Genomic DNA, 18594 nt, shown 5'->3' on the forward strand with positions numbered 1-18594 from the left:
CCTTAATGTGTACATGCAACCAAGATGTACTAAAAATGAGGAAAAACCCAACTCTGTTACAAAATTTCCATATAGTAAACCCCTACACTAATGATTTTGTAAGATTTATTGACATAGGAAGAAAATGCATCTGTGACTAAAGCATGTTGCAAATCAGTACTGTGGCCTGACTTTGATTGTAGAGGGAAAAAGATATCTGTGTAGAAAATAGTCTGCAATAGACAACGGTTATTTTGGGATAATTGGACTTTTAAGTGTATATACAAGTTTTTAAAACCCTATATACTTATAGGTGTATATATAATATTACATATTTTTGTTTATCTTTTCTGAATTTTCTGGCTTTTCTGTAAAGGACTTTTTAAAAAGAAATATAACATAAAACATTGATAATTTCTCTCTTCCCAAGCCAAATAAATTGCCCCAGAGAAATGATGGTTTGGCTTGCCCGTGTTATTAGCTTGAAATTGACTGTTCCATGATGTTTTTAGCATCATGGTTGTGAAATGCTTTATATTCTTCACTCAGTTGTTCATATTGCATTTGAGGGGAAATGATTTTTATTAAACTAAAGAATTAAACCATAACACTGGAAAGGTACTGATATTTTAGTATTTTTCAATATATCTGCCGAGGAGAATGATTTTTATAGTGGTATTTTTACATGCAAAAGCCTTAGCACCTCTGAACAATATAAACTGAAAGCACTGAGTGCTGTTTTCTGTTCTTTTGGAGACAGTGAGTGATTTGTGGTTAGTAACAACGTTGGATCATTTTTATTTACTTTTTCTTAATTCTGAGAAATTCTTGGCCACCTCTCAAAATATTACATTAACTATATGTTAAAGCAGAATTTCCTTCGTCTTGGTGTGAATTTCTTATGCCCTCAGAATCCTACCTGTTTTATAGTACTTGAAACTTTTACTTTTTATTTGTTATTTCTTAGGTAAACGCAAAGCACTGAAGTTGAATTTTGCAAATCCACCTTTCAAATCTACAGCAAGGTTTACTCTGAATCCCAATCCTGCAGGAGTTCAAAACCCACACATGTGAGTATTCCTGGTAATCAAATAAAAGGCTCAACTCAAGCAAAGGTTTTAAAGTTATTGTTATTTTATCAATTTTTGCAAGTCAAGGGGTTGTTGTTTCTCCTATTTTATGGGCCATTTGAAATATTGCTATTTGGACTTAGAAAAGCTGTTGATCCTATAGTCTGAAGTAGGCAAACACAATTTTCCTTTCTAAAGTTTTACTTGAAGAAAAGAGCTGAAGATTCAGATACTTTTATACTGTTTTAATTTCTCTCACTGAACACTGAGAGTATTGTTAATACCCCTCCTTCTGGATTTCCAGTTGAGTTGTGAGTAGTATTCAGAAGGGTGGAGACGTGCACAAATCACCCCCACTCACAGGTGACAAAGCTGACTCCCATTCTGAACATACCTAGTGCCCGTCGGATTTCCGTGTCATAGTAAGTGGAAAGAGTATGTGCATGTCAATGTGCAGGTGTTAGTGATTCTTTAAAAACTGAAAAATAGAAATGACATTATCTTAATAGCACTTCACTGAAAAGTATTAAAAATATATTGGTTAATGTAAAACATTCTTATTACAATAATATTTTACAGAAACCTTTGAATCGAAGTGAAGTGATGTGTTAAATAATAGTGGCTTCTCCTCAAACCTGGCAGGAACATGAAGGGTCAGAGCCAGCAGATTTACATTTCTACTCATGTCCAGAAAGAAAAAAATTTCACCTATTTCTAGTATTGAGAACTATAAAGCAAGTGGTGGAGGACACAGTTAAAAAAGCTGTCAGATCCATTAGTTTATAGCTTTGTAATAATTCCTCAACACTTTGCATTCAGACTTTATTAGACTACAGATAACGTTTATTCTTTCCAAAGAGGCGCGTTTATTGCTGTTTTCTTTTGAAATTGGGCATGCACAGTCACATTGGTAGAAGAGTGTCTTGCAGTAGGGATGCTGAAATATTTTTAAAGCATCAGTGTCTAGAAGGAAGGAATATATGTATGTGTATGCTCTTAGGCTTACACCTGTTACCTTAAGGGAAATGAAAGGTATTTTAAATGAAAACTGAGTAGCAGTTTATTTGGCTGGGCGTGGTGTCTGTCAGCTTTATTAGACTACTTCATTAGACTGCTGTTCCCAATGAGGTTTCTTGTCAGAGCTCAACCTTTTTACCTTCTCCGAAACATATTGAGGAAGGAAATTCTTAGTATTGCCTAATTAGTCCAAGCTCCAGCAGCAAGGAAACACTCAAAAGAACCTCCTTCCTCTTTTCCTAGAATTTCTAGTGAAAGCTAGTACAAAGCTAATTCCTGAACAAAGTCCATTTCTGTTACCTTGGTTGCTAATTGAACCTCATGTTTGACATCTGAGAAAGAAAAGATATGTAGTAATCGCCGAACTTGACAAATCTTTCTTTCATTTTTTTTTTTTTTAAAGCCCCCTTGGACAAAGAGAAAGACAACCTGATTTGCATTTAGAACTTAGAAAAACATTCCCATATCTGTACTCTCTTCTCTCACGACTTCTTCATGTCTAGGGGAATTCATGGACAATTTTTTTTTTTAAACAGTAAACAGTATGAAAGTAAACGTTCTTCCAAAATTTAAGTCAATCAGGTCCCTCCTTCCCCTCGGCCCTTTCTCTTTTTTAAACCTACTACTTCATAGTAGTCCTGTAACCAGCTAGGTTTCTTTCTTGTCTCTTCTCAGCAGGTGTTAAAAGTTAGAGAGGACACAGTAATAGACATTTTTACTTTGTGGTAGACTCTTTGGAACTTGATTCTGGTATGTACACGATTTAGACCCTGCCGTTGAGTTTTGTTATTGGCACTGGTCTGTACCTGGATTGGGAATAGGCAACTACCAAAATTGATACTCGTCAAAGACAGTTCTTCGCTGCTTAGTGGACTGGCATATCTCCTACCTCCCACCCACCTCCATGGGGCTCCTTCTGTGTCATCTCAGGGCTCATCACTGTTCAGGATAAGTTTGCAATTAGAAAATACAACTTGCAGTATGTAGGGGCTTTGAAAAAGATGTTTAGCTGCTCAGTCGTGTGTGACTCTTGGTGAGTCCATGGACGGTGGCCCACCAGGCTCCTCTGTTCCTGGGGTTTTCCAGGCAAGAATACTGGAGTAGGTTGCCATTTCCTCCTCCAGGGGATCTTCCCCACCTAGGGAAGATAGCACCTCTGTGCCAAAATGTTTCCTTCTCCTAAAATATCCTTGCATTCAGTGTTGTTTGTTTTTAACTTTAGTTGTAGATATAAATATAAACTTTAAAAATGAGCTTAGAGCACGATTAGATGAAACGTGAGCAGCTAATGAAGTTAAGCTTCATCCCAGGCACGAGTTTCAGGCCCTTTTTGGCGTTGTGTGGGTGCAGGATTCTGTGGAAGATTGAAAAAAACAAGACAGTGGCCTTACTTTCTGAGAAATAGCGATTTAAATAAAATTTCAAGAAGACAGCGATTCGAGAAGTAAGGCATGGGGTAGTACAGATCAAGTGTCAAATGAGTGGTGCAGGAGGGGCAAGAGCACTTCCAGATAAACAACCTGGAGAATGTCACGGAGGACCAAGGTTTGAACTGGGTTTTGAAAGCCCCGTGGAGGAGCTCAGGTGGAGAAAAGGGGGAGAAGGGCATTCTGGTGAGTGTCGGTGCACGATCCATTTGAGGGAGCCATGCTAGGTCCGTTTCACTGTAGCGGAGGTGCTACTTGCAGATGACATATTCCTCTCTCGCTTTGTGCACTATGTCCTTATTGTTGGTGTTCTACAGTTATATCAGAGTATGCTTAGGTTTGGGTCACCTTCTGTGTACTGGATGAATGGTTTTAGTCTGAAGATTCTTGTTCTCTGTTTCCGAGTTCCTGCTGCTTTTCTTTTGAAGATTCTTTCATGTTTCTCCTGTTCTCTCCTCCTGAAATGTGTGTTATTTCGTTTCTCTAAATTTGTATTCTGAATTCATATCCCTGAATTCCCCGCGTGTTTGACTTTTCTATTTTTTAATCTTTGTTTTCTTGCTTTATATCCCAGGAGATTTAAAAATTTTTCTGGCCCTTCTATAGAATGTTCTGTTTTGGCAATTGACTTTTATGTCTAAGAGTTGATTCTGGCTTTTTTCTTGGTATTTTATTCTTAATTTATGGATGTAAAATCTGAAATTTAAAAATTCTCTTCGGTTCTCTAGGTAATCTGTTTCCTCAAGGGACACTGTTTCTTTTGTCTTTCTCTTTCATGTTAGCTTTTTTCCACATGTCTAGTAATTCTTGCTTGTCCATTGATAGTTAAGGATGAGGAACTTAGAAAGCTTATTGGAGGCTCTGATCATAGACGGTCAGCTGGTGGGCTTGCCTTGACTTTTCTGTGAGTGGTTTGAGTACTGGTTGTTAGGCCAGGAATATTCTAGATGCCATACTGAAGAGGCCAACATTTGCCCTCTTAGGCTTTGTTTTTTTCCAGATAGTATTTTTATTTTCCTTAGAGACATGTTCTCTTTTCATTTGGGGTTGAATGTGGGGGGACAGGAGATGCTGGGTAAACCTTTCTTTTAGAAAGAGTTTTAATCAGCTCTTGAGTTTCTGGGCCTTCTTCCTGCCCAGCTGTGGTTCCTTTCTAAGGTCATGTTGGAAGCACTACCTGCCTCTTGTCTTTGCTCTGTGCTCCTCTCTTACCATGTGTTGTGGCTGGCGATTTTCTATATTTCATTTTTTTTAAAAAACTCTTATTATGGAAAGCTGTAAATATATCCAAAACTGGAATATGGTAGATGAATCTTTATGTATTTATCAATCAGCTTTAGCAGTTAATATGGCCACTATTATTCCTTTGCCCTCCCTAGTTTTAACCAAACCTCAGACATGTTATTCCATCTACAAATATTTTAGGATGTGTTTCTAAGAGATAAGGACTGCTTTTAAAAAACACAATTATAATATTATCATTTTAATATCAAATAAGTGATTACTTCATCACTTTTTTTTTCCCAGGAGTTTGAAGCAGGAGCTTAACAAGGTTTTGTACTGCTCTTGGCTGGTACGTTTTTGAAACTGTAGAGTCCCTTCTCTTGGAATTCGCTAGTTTTGCTTTGTCTACATATTTCGGTGTGCTTCAAGGTATTCAGAAATTTGACTAAATCTCTGTTTCTTTATTTCCTTTTGTTTTTTTAAGTCATTCTTTTCTTGTGTGTCCTTAAAGAATAAGACCACCTGAACAAGAAACCTTGGCTTTTATTTATCATTGGTTAAAATTATAGTATTTCCGACATACACACACAAAAAATGAGTGGTATAGTAGAGATTCTTGTACCTACAGCCTAGATATAACACATCTTTAACATTTTGCCCTTTGGCTCTTTAAATGAAAGATTAAGCTGTAAAATTACAGAGTACATAGGAAAATGAAAGGAAAAAATGTGTATCTGTCTTCCTTTACATTTCTATCAGGATTGGATCATACTCAGCACCGTACATGTTTCTGATACCCCAAGGGTGGTTTTACGAATGTGGCAGATGTATGCTGAAGTCATATTCTATATATAAAATTTGACAGGAACAGAAGTAGGTGCTCCACTGCCGTGGCCTGTGCTTTCATTGCGTCACATCTGAGTGACGTGTGAGTGCTCTCAGTGCTCCACTGCTGTGGCCTGTGCTTTCATTGCGTCACATCTGAGTGACGTGTGAGTGCTCTCAGCGTGCTGAATCATTTGGAGTGCACCACATACCATTGTGATTCTAAAAAAACAGCCCTTTTATCTTCACAGCATAGCAGGATTGTAAAGAAGAAACACTAACGGAAAAGCTAATGTTGGAAATAAATAATGATGAGTAAAGATACATTTGGGGGTTTAAGCTAAACATTTTGAAACCATATGTTGTAAATTTAGGGGGCTCTTTTTCTGTTGAGACCAAGAAGATCTCTAGGATCTGATTTATCTTTGTTACATTGGAACAGAAAAAGGCTCACTTGTGCCCTGGAACATCTAGGAAGTAATTTTAAAAGAAGTTTTGAAGTCACCAGTTAATCACTAGTGTTAATTCCATGCTGTGCCTACTTAATAGAGCTGCATCTTAGAATGTAATTATAAATGACGTAGGCTCTTATTCCTGGTTAAATTGTGGGAGCTTTATCTTCTCAACTTATTCTTTATGTTCTCAACTTACTATCTTGGGTCAACCTTTTCATTAATGTGGGAGTCCTGGTTTCTGCCTCAGCATCGTCGTGGTCTCTGTGACCGTGTGTCACTCAACTCTGATCTCAGTTCAGGCACTGAATTAGGGTAATGACTTACATTATTTTATATGGTGAATGGCAGGGAACAGGGGAGAGAAAATGAATAGGAATCAAGCCAATTTCGTGCTCTTTTCTTGAAGTAAAAATCTCCCGCACGAGCCTGACAGGCTGTTTGTGGAGGTGGGAGAGACGTCTGTGGCGGTGTCCACCTTTGTTCCCCAGCGTAGTCCCAGGACATCAGCGTGAGCATAGAAGCGCTTTTCTCCATTTGAAGTGTTTAGTCACACTCATTTGGAATCACAGTCATTTGGAATCTCTACGTTTCTGTGGTGGGGCTCTTTTACATGATGGCAGAAATATTTATAGGTACAAATCAGTGCATGTTCAGTCGCTAAGTTGTGTCTGACTCTTTGTGACCCCATGGACTGTAGCCCACCAGGCTCCTCCTCTGTCCATGGGATTTCCCAGGCTGGAATACCAGAGTAAGTTGCCATTTCCTTCCAGGGGATCTTCCCAACCTAGGGATCGAACCTGCATCTCCTGCCTTGCAGGTGGATTCTTTTTTTTTTTTTTAATGTATTTATTTATTTTAGTTGGAGGCTAATTACAATATGTGGTGGTTTTTGCCATACATTGACATGAATCAGCCATGGGTGTACATGTGTCCCCTCTGTCCCAAACCTCCCGCCCCATCCCATCCCTCTAGGTTGTCCCAGTGCACCTTGGGCTTTGAGTGCCCTGCTTCATGCATTGAACTTGGACTGGCAATCTGTTTCACATATGGTAATATACATGTTTCAATGCTATTCTCTCAAATCATCTCCCCCTCGCCTTCTGCCACAGAGTCCAAAAGTCTGTTCTTTACATCTGTGTCTCTTTTGCTGTCTTGCATGTAGGGTCGCCATTACCATCTTTCTAGATTCCATATATATGTGTTAATATACTGTATTGGTGTTTTTCTTTCTGACTTAATCCACTCTGTATAATAGACTCCAGTTTCATCCACCTCACTAGAACTGATTCAAATGCGTGTTTTTAAATAGCTGAGTAATATTCCATTGCTGTGATGTGCCACAACTTTTTTATCCGCTCGTCTGCTAAGGGTCGTCTAGGTTGCTTCTGTGTCCTAGCTATCGTAAACAGTGTGCAGGTGGGGTCTTCACCACTGGTGCCCCCTGGGAAGCCCATGCCCCTCGGTGCTTCATCGTGTCCAGTGCTCCATACCTCTACGGACTGTAGCCCGCCAGGCTCCTCTGTCTGTGGAATTTTCCAGGCAAGAATACTCCCAGTTAAAAAATGCTAAATGTGTCAAAATCTGTGGGGTAATTACTTATTTTTGGCTGGCTTAGATTTACTGCAGCAAACTTCATTTTTCTTACTGTAGCAAAATATGGGTCACATAAAATTGAGCATCCTAACCATTTCTTAGTGTACAGTTTAGTAGCATTAAGTGCACTCGTGTTGTTGTGTATCCGTCACCACCATTCATCTCCAGAGCTCTTTTATTTTCTCAGACTGTAACGCTGTGTCCATTGAACACTGACGCCCCATTCCTCTTTCTTCTGCTCTCTGATAGTTACCATTTTAATTTTATTCTCTGTTTCTTTGAATCTGATCACTGTAGATACCTCATATGAGTGGAATTATACAATATTTGTTCTTTTCTGTCTGGCTTATTTCACTTGACATAATGTCATTATACTCCATCTGTGTTGATACGTGTCAGAATTTTCCTCTGAGGGCTGAATGATATTTATTATATGTATATATAACATTTTGTTTTCCATTATCCATCGATGGCATTTTGGTGTTGCTGACTTTGTGGTGAGCAGTGCTACCGTGTGAGGTAATCTTTCACAGCGTTTGTTGTGGTACATCTCACAGTTCAGAGGGGTCTGATCTCGTCCTCCGTCCCCCACTCCACCTCAGCCGCGGTTCCCCTGGCGGTTGTGGTGCCTGGAGGGTCGTGCTGCCAGGCGTGACTGAGCTGGTCCTCTGTTCCTCTCCACCCTAGAGAGTCACTCGTGTAATCTTAAGCCGGAGGTTTATAGCTGAGGCATTGGATGTTAATTCTGGAATATTTTTTTAAAGAAACAAATATGATAAATGCTGTTGATTTGCCTGTCTCCTGAAAATGAATTTCATTTTGGTGTTTAGTTTGGTGTTCCCACTAACTAAACTAAATCCCTGGTGGTTCATATGGTAAAGAATCTGCCTGCAATGCAAGAGACCCGAGTTTGATCCCTGGGAGAACGAAATGGCAATCCACTCCAGTATTCTTACCTGGGAAGTCCTATGGACAAGAGGAGCTTGGCGGGCTTCAGTCCAAGGGGTCACAAAGGGTTGAACACAACTGAGTGACTAACACTTTCTTGGTGCTCCCACAGCATGGGAGGCTGTGGCAGGTTAGAAGCAGGTGAATGACAGAATCTGACTTATGTTCTGCGGTGATGATTCTGGCTGCTGTGTGGAGTGTGTTGGAGAGAGGCTAGAACAGACTTAGAGAGACCCAGTAAGACTGCACTGGTGTAGCGGAGATGTAATGGGTGGTCATGATGTTAGGTGGATGGCAGGGGAGGTACAGGAAAATGGACAGATTCTAGAGATTGGGGGAGGTAGCATTCATTAATGAAATTGGTAATAATTCGAACGTGGGTTGTGAAGAGGGGAAGGCTTTCATGGTGACTTCCAGAATTCTGGCTTGAATGACAGGTTCAGTGGCTGTTCCTGGGATGAGGACCATTGGGTCTGGAGCTTTAGGGATGAGGGAGCACAGACAAGCAGGAGTTCAGCTTGAGGTATGTTAAGTGTGAGCTGCCTGAGAAAGCTCCCAGTGGAGATCCCAAGGAGGTAAACATGGCACACACTCTGGTGTTGAGACTGAAAGTGTGGTACTGAGAGGGAAGGGTGCAGGTCGGGGGTGGAAAGCGGGGAGCTGCCGCCAGTGGATGAGACCGTCGGTCCAGGGCTGGACCCTGAAGAAACGTGGCGTTCAGAGGTTGGACAGGAGGAGCAACAGGCTGAGATCGGAAAGACCCTTGAGAGGCAGGAATTACATCTGTAAAGTGTGATGTTCTCGGAACGGAGCATCGTTTCTGGGGGTGGGGGTGGGAGTGGGGGTGGGGGATCTGCCGAGCCTAGTGTTCTGAGGGTACTGGGAGCGCTGTTTCTACTGGTGAAGACTCCTGAGGTGCACTTTTAACTTATCCTGCTTGGGGGATGGGGTATTAGCTGCCAGTGGAGATTGGAGCCCAAATGGGGAAAGGATCTTATGAAAATTTGTAACCTGCTGGTTTAGGGCAGCCTTCCTACCCTTTCCTGTAAAGAGCAGAGCCCAGAAAAGCCATTCCAGTAATAAGCCTTAAGTACAGCCGACAGTGATCAGCTCTTAGGGTATGTGCAGCAAGATGTAAATGTGAACGTCTGTTGCATTCTATTACTCTCTTCCTTTGTGACTAAAAACAAAGTACTTCTACTTCATAAATCACTACTTCAAAATGCTGCAGACTTGTACAGTCAGTACTTTCTGTTCACTGAATATGAATATCAGAATTTGAATGTTTATCTTTGGATTGTTTGAGCGATTCTTCTAGAAATCTTTCCTTTTTCAGCTTTTCCTTTTGCCTCATCTTGGATCTTAGCAAAGATACTCATTTTGTTAGTAGTGCCAGGAAGCAGGCAGTTTCCATGGCAACCGACAGATTGCGTTTACTGTGGAAATTTCCTGAATTAACAGAGCTGCATTGCAGAAGGATGCATAAAGCAGTGTTCATCTAGAGATCCTAAGAACATGGACACAGAAGAACAGTTGCAGTGCGGTGCAGGGTATGTGTTCCGTTTGTTTTCCTGTCTGAGGACGCTTACGCATTCTATCTATTTATATGCTGAGGAGAGAGTGAAACAGCTTGAGGCATTTTAGTGTGTGCTTGCTAAAATCAAGGAAGCTCTGGGAAGGAGGTGGAAGGGATAATTTGGGAAGAAAGAAATGTTTGACAGCATCCGGAGGAAGTCAGGGTAACAGTAAATGAAGTAGAAGAACATGATAATGAAATAAGAGGAGAAAACACATTTCCAGCTGATTAGATAATAAAGGGGTCTTATGAGAGGTAGCTGTGGACACAAGAAGATACTTATTTATCAGGGGAAAACGAGCAGGCCTTGGCAGGCTCGGGGAGTCACACTTTCCCATGCAAGCAGGAGGCCGCTGCTGAGGTAACGACTGCCGCTGGAGACCCTGCCACTGTGAGGGCACCCGAGCCGGGTGGCATGTGCGGCCTCGTGCCCTCACCACCCTGCACAGGGAGAAAGGGGGGAGCCACAGAGGGGTCTCTCCCAGGGCATCTGGGCAGGCTTTTCCAGAAAAAGCAGGAAGTGTATCTCAAGATTAATTCCTGGAAATAAAACTATAGGATCTGGGTAGATAATTGAAATTTCTTCTCCTCCAGAGCATAATTGTAAATTTGAAAGAGAAGCGATGTGAGAAATGAATGGATAGGACTCAGATCATTTCAATGATGAGTGATACTTAGCCGACTGGATGTCATTTAGATTACGCAGTCAGCAGACTGCAGCCCGTGGGCCAGGTGTGGCCTGCTGCTGTGTTTTTGAAAATCAAGTTTAATTGGGATGTAGCCATACCCATGTAGTCATATGTTTGCCGCAGACACTTGTGTAGATGGCAAAGCATGACGTATTTATTGTCTGTCCCTTGACAGAAGAAGTTTGGCGGCTTGTGATTCAGACAGCATGTGGGATTCCTAGGGCTGCCGGAACAAATTACCACAGACTTGGTGGCTTCAAGCAACAGGAAGGTGTCCTCTCAGGTTCGGGAGGCCAAAATCTGAAGTCTTGGTGCTGGTGGGGCTGTGCCTCATCCAAAGGCTCCAGAGCCCGCCACCCTCCCCCCCCCACTCCCAGTCCTGTTTCCAGCTCTGGGAGCTCCTGGCATTCCTCGGGTTTTGGTTGCACAATTCCAGTTGCCGCCTTCCAGACCTCCCTGTGCCTCTCTGTGTGTCTCTGTTTTCTCCTTTTCCGTCTCTTATAAGGACACTCATCCTTACATTTAGAGTCCTCCCTACTCCAGGACAGTCTTCTCTTGAGACCATTTTCCTACTTACACGTGTAAAGATACAGTCATCTTCTGAGGTTGCAGGGGGGACATGTCTTCTCTTGGAGCCGTGATTGAGCCCACTGCACGTGGTGTTGCAGAGCTGAGCTTTGGCTTCTTGGACCACGTGCTGCGTTACGAAAAGCCAGTTCCTGGCAAGTTTCCTTGGGAAACCTATGAGGCAGATACTCTGAAGTAGACTTGTTGACCTGCTGGAGAGGACATTAAACTAACTTTTCAAGGACAGGACACACAGGCGCAGTTGCAGTCACAGCACACGGCCTCTGTGATGCAGACAGAAGCAGCTGGGTGGAGGTGGTCCTGGAATATTCACAGGAGAAGTGCTAAAACATTCCTGGGAAACCACGAGCATCATCTGCTGTTAAACATCACCATCCGTCTCTCCTCAACTGCCACCCCCTAGGAAACAGCAGAGTGAATCTGGAAATGTATTGAGAGGTGGTTGGAACCAAAATAAGAACCAGCGTTTTGAGAGATTAGACTAGATTGTGACAATGGGAAGTGTGTACATGATTTAAAATAAGTAAATTTCATACACGAGCAAGTGAACAGAACCATTAGTTGGAGGCTTGACTCTGGTTGGAGAGCCTCTGTGTTGTCAAGAGAGCATATAGACTGTTGGCCTGGGCAGGTGAGGCCAGTGATGTCTCCTTTACCTTCTGAACGCATTTATGAGCCGTGGTCGTGATGGTGGATTTCTGTCCCTTGGAAGCCTCAGTCAGCGTGTTTGGGTCTATTTGGAAATGTTTCAGCCGTGACACCTGCCTGTAGTGAAGAATCAAATGTAGACAGGGGATTCTAGTGAGAGTGGTGGAGCTGCAGAGAAAACTCCCTTTGCTCTGTGATCTCAGGGACCCCCGCCTAGTGCCTGCATCCTCACCTGTGTACCTGAAAATGAGCCCCTGGTATAGACTTGATGGACATAATCACAGAATTAAGCAGAACTAAGCAACGATGGTTAGAAGTGGATCCAAATTAGGGTTCACCAAGAATAAGCAATACAAGCCAGCCTACTATGTGGGTGTGTCTTGGTCTCACCATATGTGGGCACAGAGGAGGAGCACTCAGCCCGTTCCAGGGCTCTCAGGCACAGTTTCCTGAAGGACGAGACTAGATGAAGCTCGTATTTTCTTTCTAATGGGATTCTGTTAGTGTGTGACTCTGGATCTTGAGTACCAAACTGAGAAGTTAGGAAGCAGTAGGAATGGGAGTTCTCTTTTCTTCTTCCTTTCACGAGATATTTTATGTGTTAAGTGCCAACCATGGTGAATTGTATGCTTTAGAGAAGAATTCAAACCCACTACAATGACTTTAACTTTTAATGTTTCTATTGGCACCTAGAGTATACATAAGGAAATAGAATGAGATAAGGTTTAAAGCGCATAAGTTGTGATTAAGCTGGTTGATCATAGTTTACACAAGCTAACAATTTAACACTCCAAGGTTCAAAAATATACTAGGTTTCAGTAGATATATAAAATACATGCTAAATGTGTCTGCTAATAAAATTTATTTCTATAAAATCTTTTTTCTCACTGGCTTATTTGGATAAACGCTCCCCCCAAATATTAAAAGCTTGAGAATATAGTTTCATAGTTATGTGTTTAAAAGACAGTTCACACAGTAGTAGTGTCAAACATTAGCTATAGGTTAGGAATGAAAGTGGTTCAGACTCTTGGTTCATATTTGTTTGAGGAACTAAAATTCTGATTTTGTAAAAGTAATTTCATATTTGTAGTACAAAATGATATGTGAGTAGCAGCCACCTGCTAAAACATTTAAAAAAAAAGGTGAAAATATGAAACATAGAAAATTAGGACAACTTAATGCTAAATGCTATGTCTGATCACGAATAACAGTAACAGGGTAAAGAAAAAAGGTACCCAGGGTTTCTCTTCCAACATTGCTGCAGAGACTGCCTGTGGTAGGGGACCCCCCCTGAGCCTCTGGTCTCAAATGCAGAGAGCATCTTCAGTCCCTTTTCTGTCCCGCCCCCTCTTGGTAACCACAGAAAGTAACTGGGGAGGGGTGGGAGGAGGAGGAGACATGGATGCTGACCTGTTCTGCTAGGTAGTGTGTCATTCTGAGATGTGTTGCAGGTGGATGCAGGGAAGGGTTGGAGCAGCAGATGGACTGGGAGATGTAGTTTGTTCGTGCTGCTGTCAGTCGAGAGCACAGTGCTGGAGAACAAGGAGACTGGGGGTGGTCCATTTGCCTTGGGAGCAGCCAGTGTTCTGATTGGTGATGCGCTGAGCCCTGGATGCCTCAGCTGTGTGCTTTCAACTATAGACATGTGACAGGCACACCCCTTTCACACAGAGTGGGGTCCAGGGAAGCCAGTCTGTCTGTCTCCCTCTCAACAGTTTTATCAAGGGGTAATGGACACAGAATAATCTGCATGTATGTCAAGTGTACGTTTGCTAAGTTTTGCTGTGTGCGCCCATGAAGGCGTCACCACAAGCAAGAAGGCAGACATGTTCATCATCCCCAAAGTTTCCTCCTGCCCCCTTATGGTTTTTACATCTAGACATTTGATTTGGTTCTTCTCTCCATTCTTTAGTTTCTTGAACACATGGAATGCAGTCATAAGCACTGTTTCATTGTGCTTATCTGCTCATTCTTGCCTCTCTGTCATCTCTGGGTCACTTTGAGTTGATTGCTTTTTCTCCTTGAGATGGTTCCTAGTATCTTGCTTCTTTGCATCCTTGATTTTATATTGCGTGGCAGATATGGAGTGCTGGCTATTTTTATATCTTACGTATTTTTGAGCTTTCTTCTTTGGTTAAGTTACTCAGAAATACTTGGATCCTTTTGGGTCTCCCTCTTTAGCTTTGGTAGGCGAGACCGGATCCTTCCGTGTGCTTTCTTGAATTCCCCATGAATATGGAGTTTTCTACTTTGCAGGCGGGGATTGTTGTATTAGCTTGGGTATCCTTCCCTGTAATGCTTTTGGGTAGCTCTTTCCTCAGGCTTATGTAGGTTCCTCATAAGCTTGTGCTGATCAAGGGACCCCTCCTGCGTGTCTCTGGGGTTCTTCTGTGCAGCTCTCTTATCCAGCACTCTGCCTTGAGAACCCAGTCTCCCCAGGTGCCCAGACCCAACACCTTCACGTGAGGGTCTGCCTGCATCTGCCCTCCCTGTGTTGCAGTCTGTGCAGCCTTCTCTAGGCAGTAAGTTGGGGTGCTGTAGGGCTCACCTCGTGTATTTCCTGCTTCTCAGTGCTCACTGCCCTTTGCTGCCTGCTGTCCAGGGTTTTCAAGACATTTCCATATATTGTCTGATTTTTTAGTTGTCAGTCTGTCTCCTGACGCTCCATAGTACCCTGAACACAAGTTTCATAAGACACTCTTTGTGAGATGGGAGGAGAGGTATGGAATTAGGGAATCATATATTCAATGCTTTGAGAAAGAGCATCTCTGAATATGATATTGCACAGCATTCAAAATCACTTCCCACATGGATGATTAGCATTTGTAATTAAGTAGAAGAAATCATGGCACTTCTTAAAAAGGATTGGAAAGTATTGAGGAGAGAACAAATTTGGATAAATAGGCAACTGAATTACTGAAAAGGGTGATAGATGAGAAAAAAAAAGACAGTGCTAGGAAACTGAAAATGCAGTGGTGGAGTGAAATCCATATGCATGTGGAAGTGAACTTAGATGGTACTGCAGGATGCAAAAGGATGTGGTGGGAATGATTAATTCTAAAATGCCCCAGTTACTGCATTTTTTGCATGTATAATTTCTTAAATGTAGTAGGAAGGTAAACAGCACCCTGGAGAAATATGTGTAGTACAGAACAAAGAGTTGATAAGGATGTTAACAGAAAAGGAAGTTTTTAGCAGAAGCAGTGGACTTCCCAGGTGGTACTTGTGGTAAAGAACCTACCTGCCGGTGCAGGAGATGTAAGAGACGAGGGTTTGATCGTGGGTCAGGAAAATCCCCTGGAGGAGGGCATGGCAGTCCACTCCAGTATTCTTGCCTGCAGAATCCCATGGACAGAGGACCCTGGAGGGCTACAGCCCATGGGGTTGCAAAGAGCTGGACACTGTCGAAGTGACTTAGTACAGCATAGCAGAAGCAGCAACAACAAAACAAACACTGGTGTGGGAGAGCTCTGCTTAAGGGGATGTTATCTCAGGTGGTTAACCAAAGAAGAAGCAATTGTTTACCGAATAGCTGAGAACATCCGACTCTAAGAGTAATAGATCAAAATGCCTCTTACGAGTGATCTAGTCACTGTTCAGGTTGGCCTGAAAAGGTGCGTGGGCCTGGCCCAGGGGGCTCCTGCCCCTGGTCCTGCGTGGTCAGTGCAGACAGACTCCTAGGCAGTGAGATGCAGCCACGTGGCTCTTGTAGTTGCACTCATGTCAGCAGTGCGTTCAGTGACATCTGTAAAGCAGGAAGTGTGACAGGTCACTGTGTAATAGTATAGGAAAATGCGAAAGGTGTACACTGAATTGTTCATAGTGCTTTTCTCCCCTTATGATCGATTTCCTTTCTTAAATTTCTCTTCTGCCTGTGTAGCTGCAGGAGAGATTCAGATTGGGTAATCCGGTTGGAAGAAGGGATTCAGGTGCTTGTCCTGCTGCTGAATTTGCACAGCAAAGCCCTGTATGTAATAGACGTGGCGGTGGTGGGGGGTGGGGCTAGAGCCATCCGAGGTCACTTTGGCTGTGCCGTTCTGTGTCTTTAAAAAACAAGCCCACCCTCCTGTGTACAAAGCCGCAGGCAGCTTTATTAGACACATTAGATAGAAATAAAACTTTTCTCTGTGCCCAGTCTGATTATGTTCTGGAACATCATGTCACAGTTGTTTGACTTTTTAGGTATCAGTAGGATTTCAGAAACTCATAGATTAGTCTGGGTCAAAGAAGGGACAGAAATTAAAATACACTAGTGATGATTCAGTATTAATGGACAAGTTGCTCATTTCTGTCCCAAAGAACAATTATCAGAGAAAGTACTCAGCCATTCAGATGGCTGACAGGCACTTGAAAAGATGCTCAGTATCACTAATTACAGGAGAAACACAAACCCAAACTATAATGATGTATCACCAACCTGTCAGAATGGCCATCATCAAAAAGTGTACAAGTAGTAAATGCTGGAGAGGGTGTGGAGAAAAGGGAATTCTCGTACAATGTTGGTGGGAATGTAAATCGGTGTCGCCACCGTGGAAAACAGTATGGTGATTCCTTAAAAAACTAAAAAAGCTACCATATGATCTATCAGTCCCACTCCTGGGTATATATCTGGAGGAAAAGACCCTCTCTTTTGAGAAGATATGTGCACCCTAGGGTTCATAGCAGCACTATTTACAATAACCAAGACATGGAACCAACCCAGGTGCCCATTAACAGGTTGGCTTACTCAGCCATGACAGAGAATAAACAACTGTGATTTGCGGAGCCATGAATGAACATAGAGAATATTATACTTAGTAAAGTAAGTCAGACAGAGAAGGGTAAATATACACATGTGTGGAATCTAAAGACATAATACGGATGAATCTATTTACAAAACAGAAACAGAGTCACGTAGAAAACAGATGTATGGTGCTGACTCCTCCCGCCTTGGGGATGGCATCACGTAGCATGTGTCCCTGTGATTTTCACAGCTCTTTTCCTGTCTAACCGAGGAAGTGGATCTCTGGGTAAAAATCACGTTCTCCTGTTCATCTTTTTCTTTCAGCAGCTTTATTGAGGAGGTATCACCCATACACCATACAACTCCCCCATTTAAGCTGTATGATTCTATCGCTTTGAGTATATTCAGAGTTGTACATCTATCACCTTACTCAAAATTTGTGAATGTTTTCATTAGCCCGAGAAGATAACCCACATCCCTTATCTGTCAGTCTGTTCACTTTCAAAAAGAAAAAAAGGAGCTTATCCAGAAGCCATACAACAGGTCTACAGTAAGCTGAACTGTTTGCAGAGATACTTATAATTCTAAAATTTGATCTTTGTGGCAGTGTTATAACTGTTGTTTTTGTGTGACTTTATGTAGCAATGAAATATTCATTTCATTTCTCAAGAATGCTAATGGTAAATGTTATGTGATACAGTGTAATCATGAGTGATAGCCTTTGCTGTATTCTGTTGGCTGGAAACAAGCCACGGGTCCCCTCTGTGTTCAAAGAGAGGTGCTTACATAGAGATGTGGATACTAGGAAAGTGGAGGTCACAGGCACCACTTTAGAGCCTGTCTGCCATGACCCTCAGCAGTAGGCCAGTGCTGACTATTTCACCAGTGATTAAACTGAGCCATAGAGATTTTCTTGTCAGTGGTCATAGAACAGTAGTCATTATATATGAAACTTCTTTATGTTAGAATATTTCCTGGCTTAATCTCTCTACCTACTTCAATGGAAAAGTAGGTAGAGACCCACTTGCTTAGATCTGATTCCATCTTAGGCAGTTCAAGCTTCACACCTGAATGGTCACTTATGCCACTGGTTTCTGGGCTTCCTGTGACTCAGGATGCTAGGTATACATAGTACTGATGAAAGTGTTTTGTAAACTGAAAAGAACTTGTATGGATGAAAGCTGGTACTGTGACTTATTAAAGTTATGGTTTGAGAATCTGACATTTGGAATGTTGGTTTACTAAGTTTTTATTTAGACAAAGTGTATTAACTTTTTAACTATAACCTTGACTCAGATGTTACTGATACTGGTATAAATGATTATTCTCGGAGAGTGATTTTAAAATTCTAAGTACATGAGAAGCTTAAAAGTAACTATAAAAAACAGTCGTGCTAATCTGAGAAAACTTCCTAAATTTTGGAAGAAGAAATAGGTAACTGATCATGTTCTTGCTTGTATCACGAGATCAAGTTTTAAAAGTTTCTGATCATTTAATATGAAATGGAAAAACTGTAGATAATAGTCAGTGGAGTCTTTTTCTTTATGTCTGCTGCACTCTTTGATACAGTTCATTCCTACACATGGGTGTGTATGCAAGAGAGAAACCGAAAAACACGATTGATGTAACATTTTTCATTGGATTTGGTGTTTTACGAAGTATGGTTAGAAGTTAATATTTGATCTCTGGCTCACATTTTGGAGGTGCTTTTTTTATTTAATGAAAATCTGTAACAAGTGAGTTCTTCTGTCCATGAAGCTTTTTTTCCCCATCCATTGCTCTATCTGCTCATCAAGGACTGAGAGGCTCATGTGTCAGTGTTCCTCTTGGAG

The 18594-nt window shown here is 41.9% G+C and overlaps 1 protein-coding gene across 2 annotated transcripts in view; it reads left to right on the forward strand.

Annotated features, from left to right (window-relative positions):
• The window catches only part of MAP2K4 (mitogen-activated protein kinase kinase 4), a 75938-nt gene that overhangs the window by 28618 nt on the left and 28726 nt on the right, over window positions 1–18594 (forward strand). For both annotated transcript variants that reach the window (XM_070389518.1, XM_070389519.1), the window contains one exon: window positions 947–1049. In XM_070389518.1, the coding sequence (XP_070245619.1) occupies window positions 947–1049 (103 nt within the window). The remainder of the gene's footprint in view (window positions 1–946; window positions 1050–18594) is intronic.

Source organism: Bos mutus, chromosome 19, assembly GCF_027580195.1.
Source record: "Bos mutus isolate GX-2022 chromosome 19, NWIPB_WYAK_1.1, whole genome shotgun sequence".
Classification (NCBI taxonomy): domain Eukaryota; kingdom Metazoa; phylum Chordata; class Mammalia; order Artiodactyla; family Bovidae; genus Bos; species Bos mutus.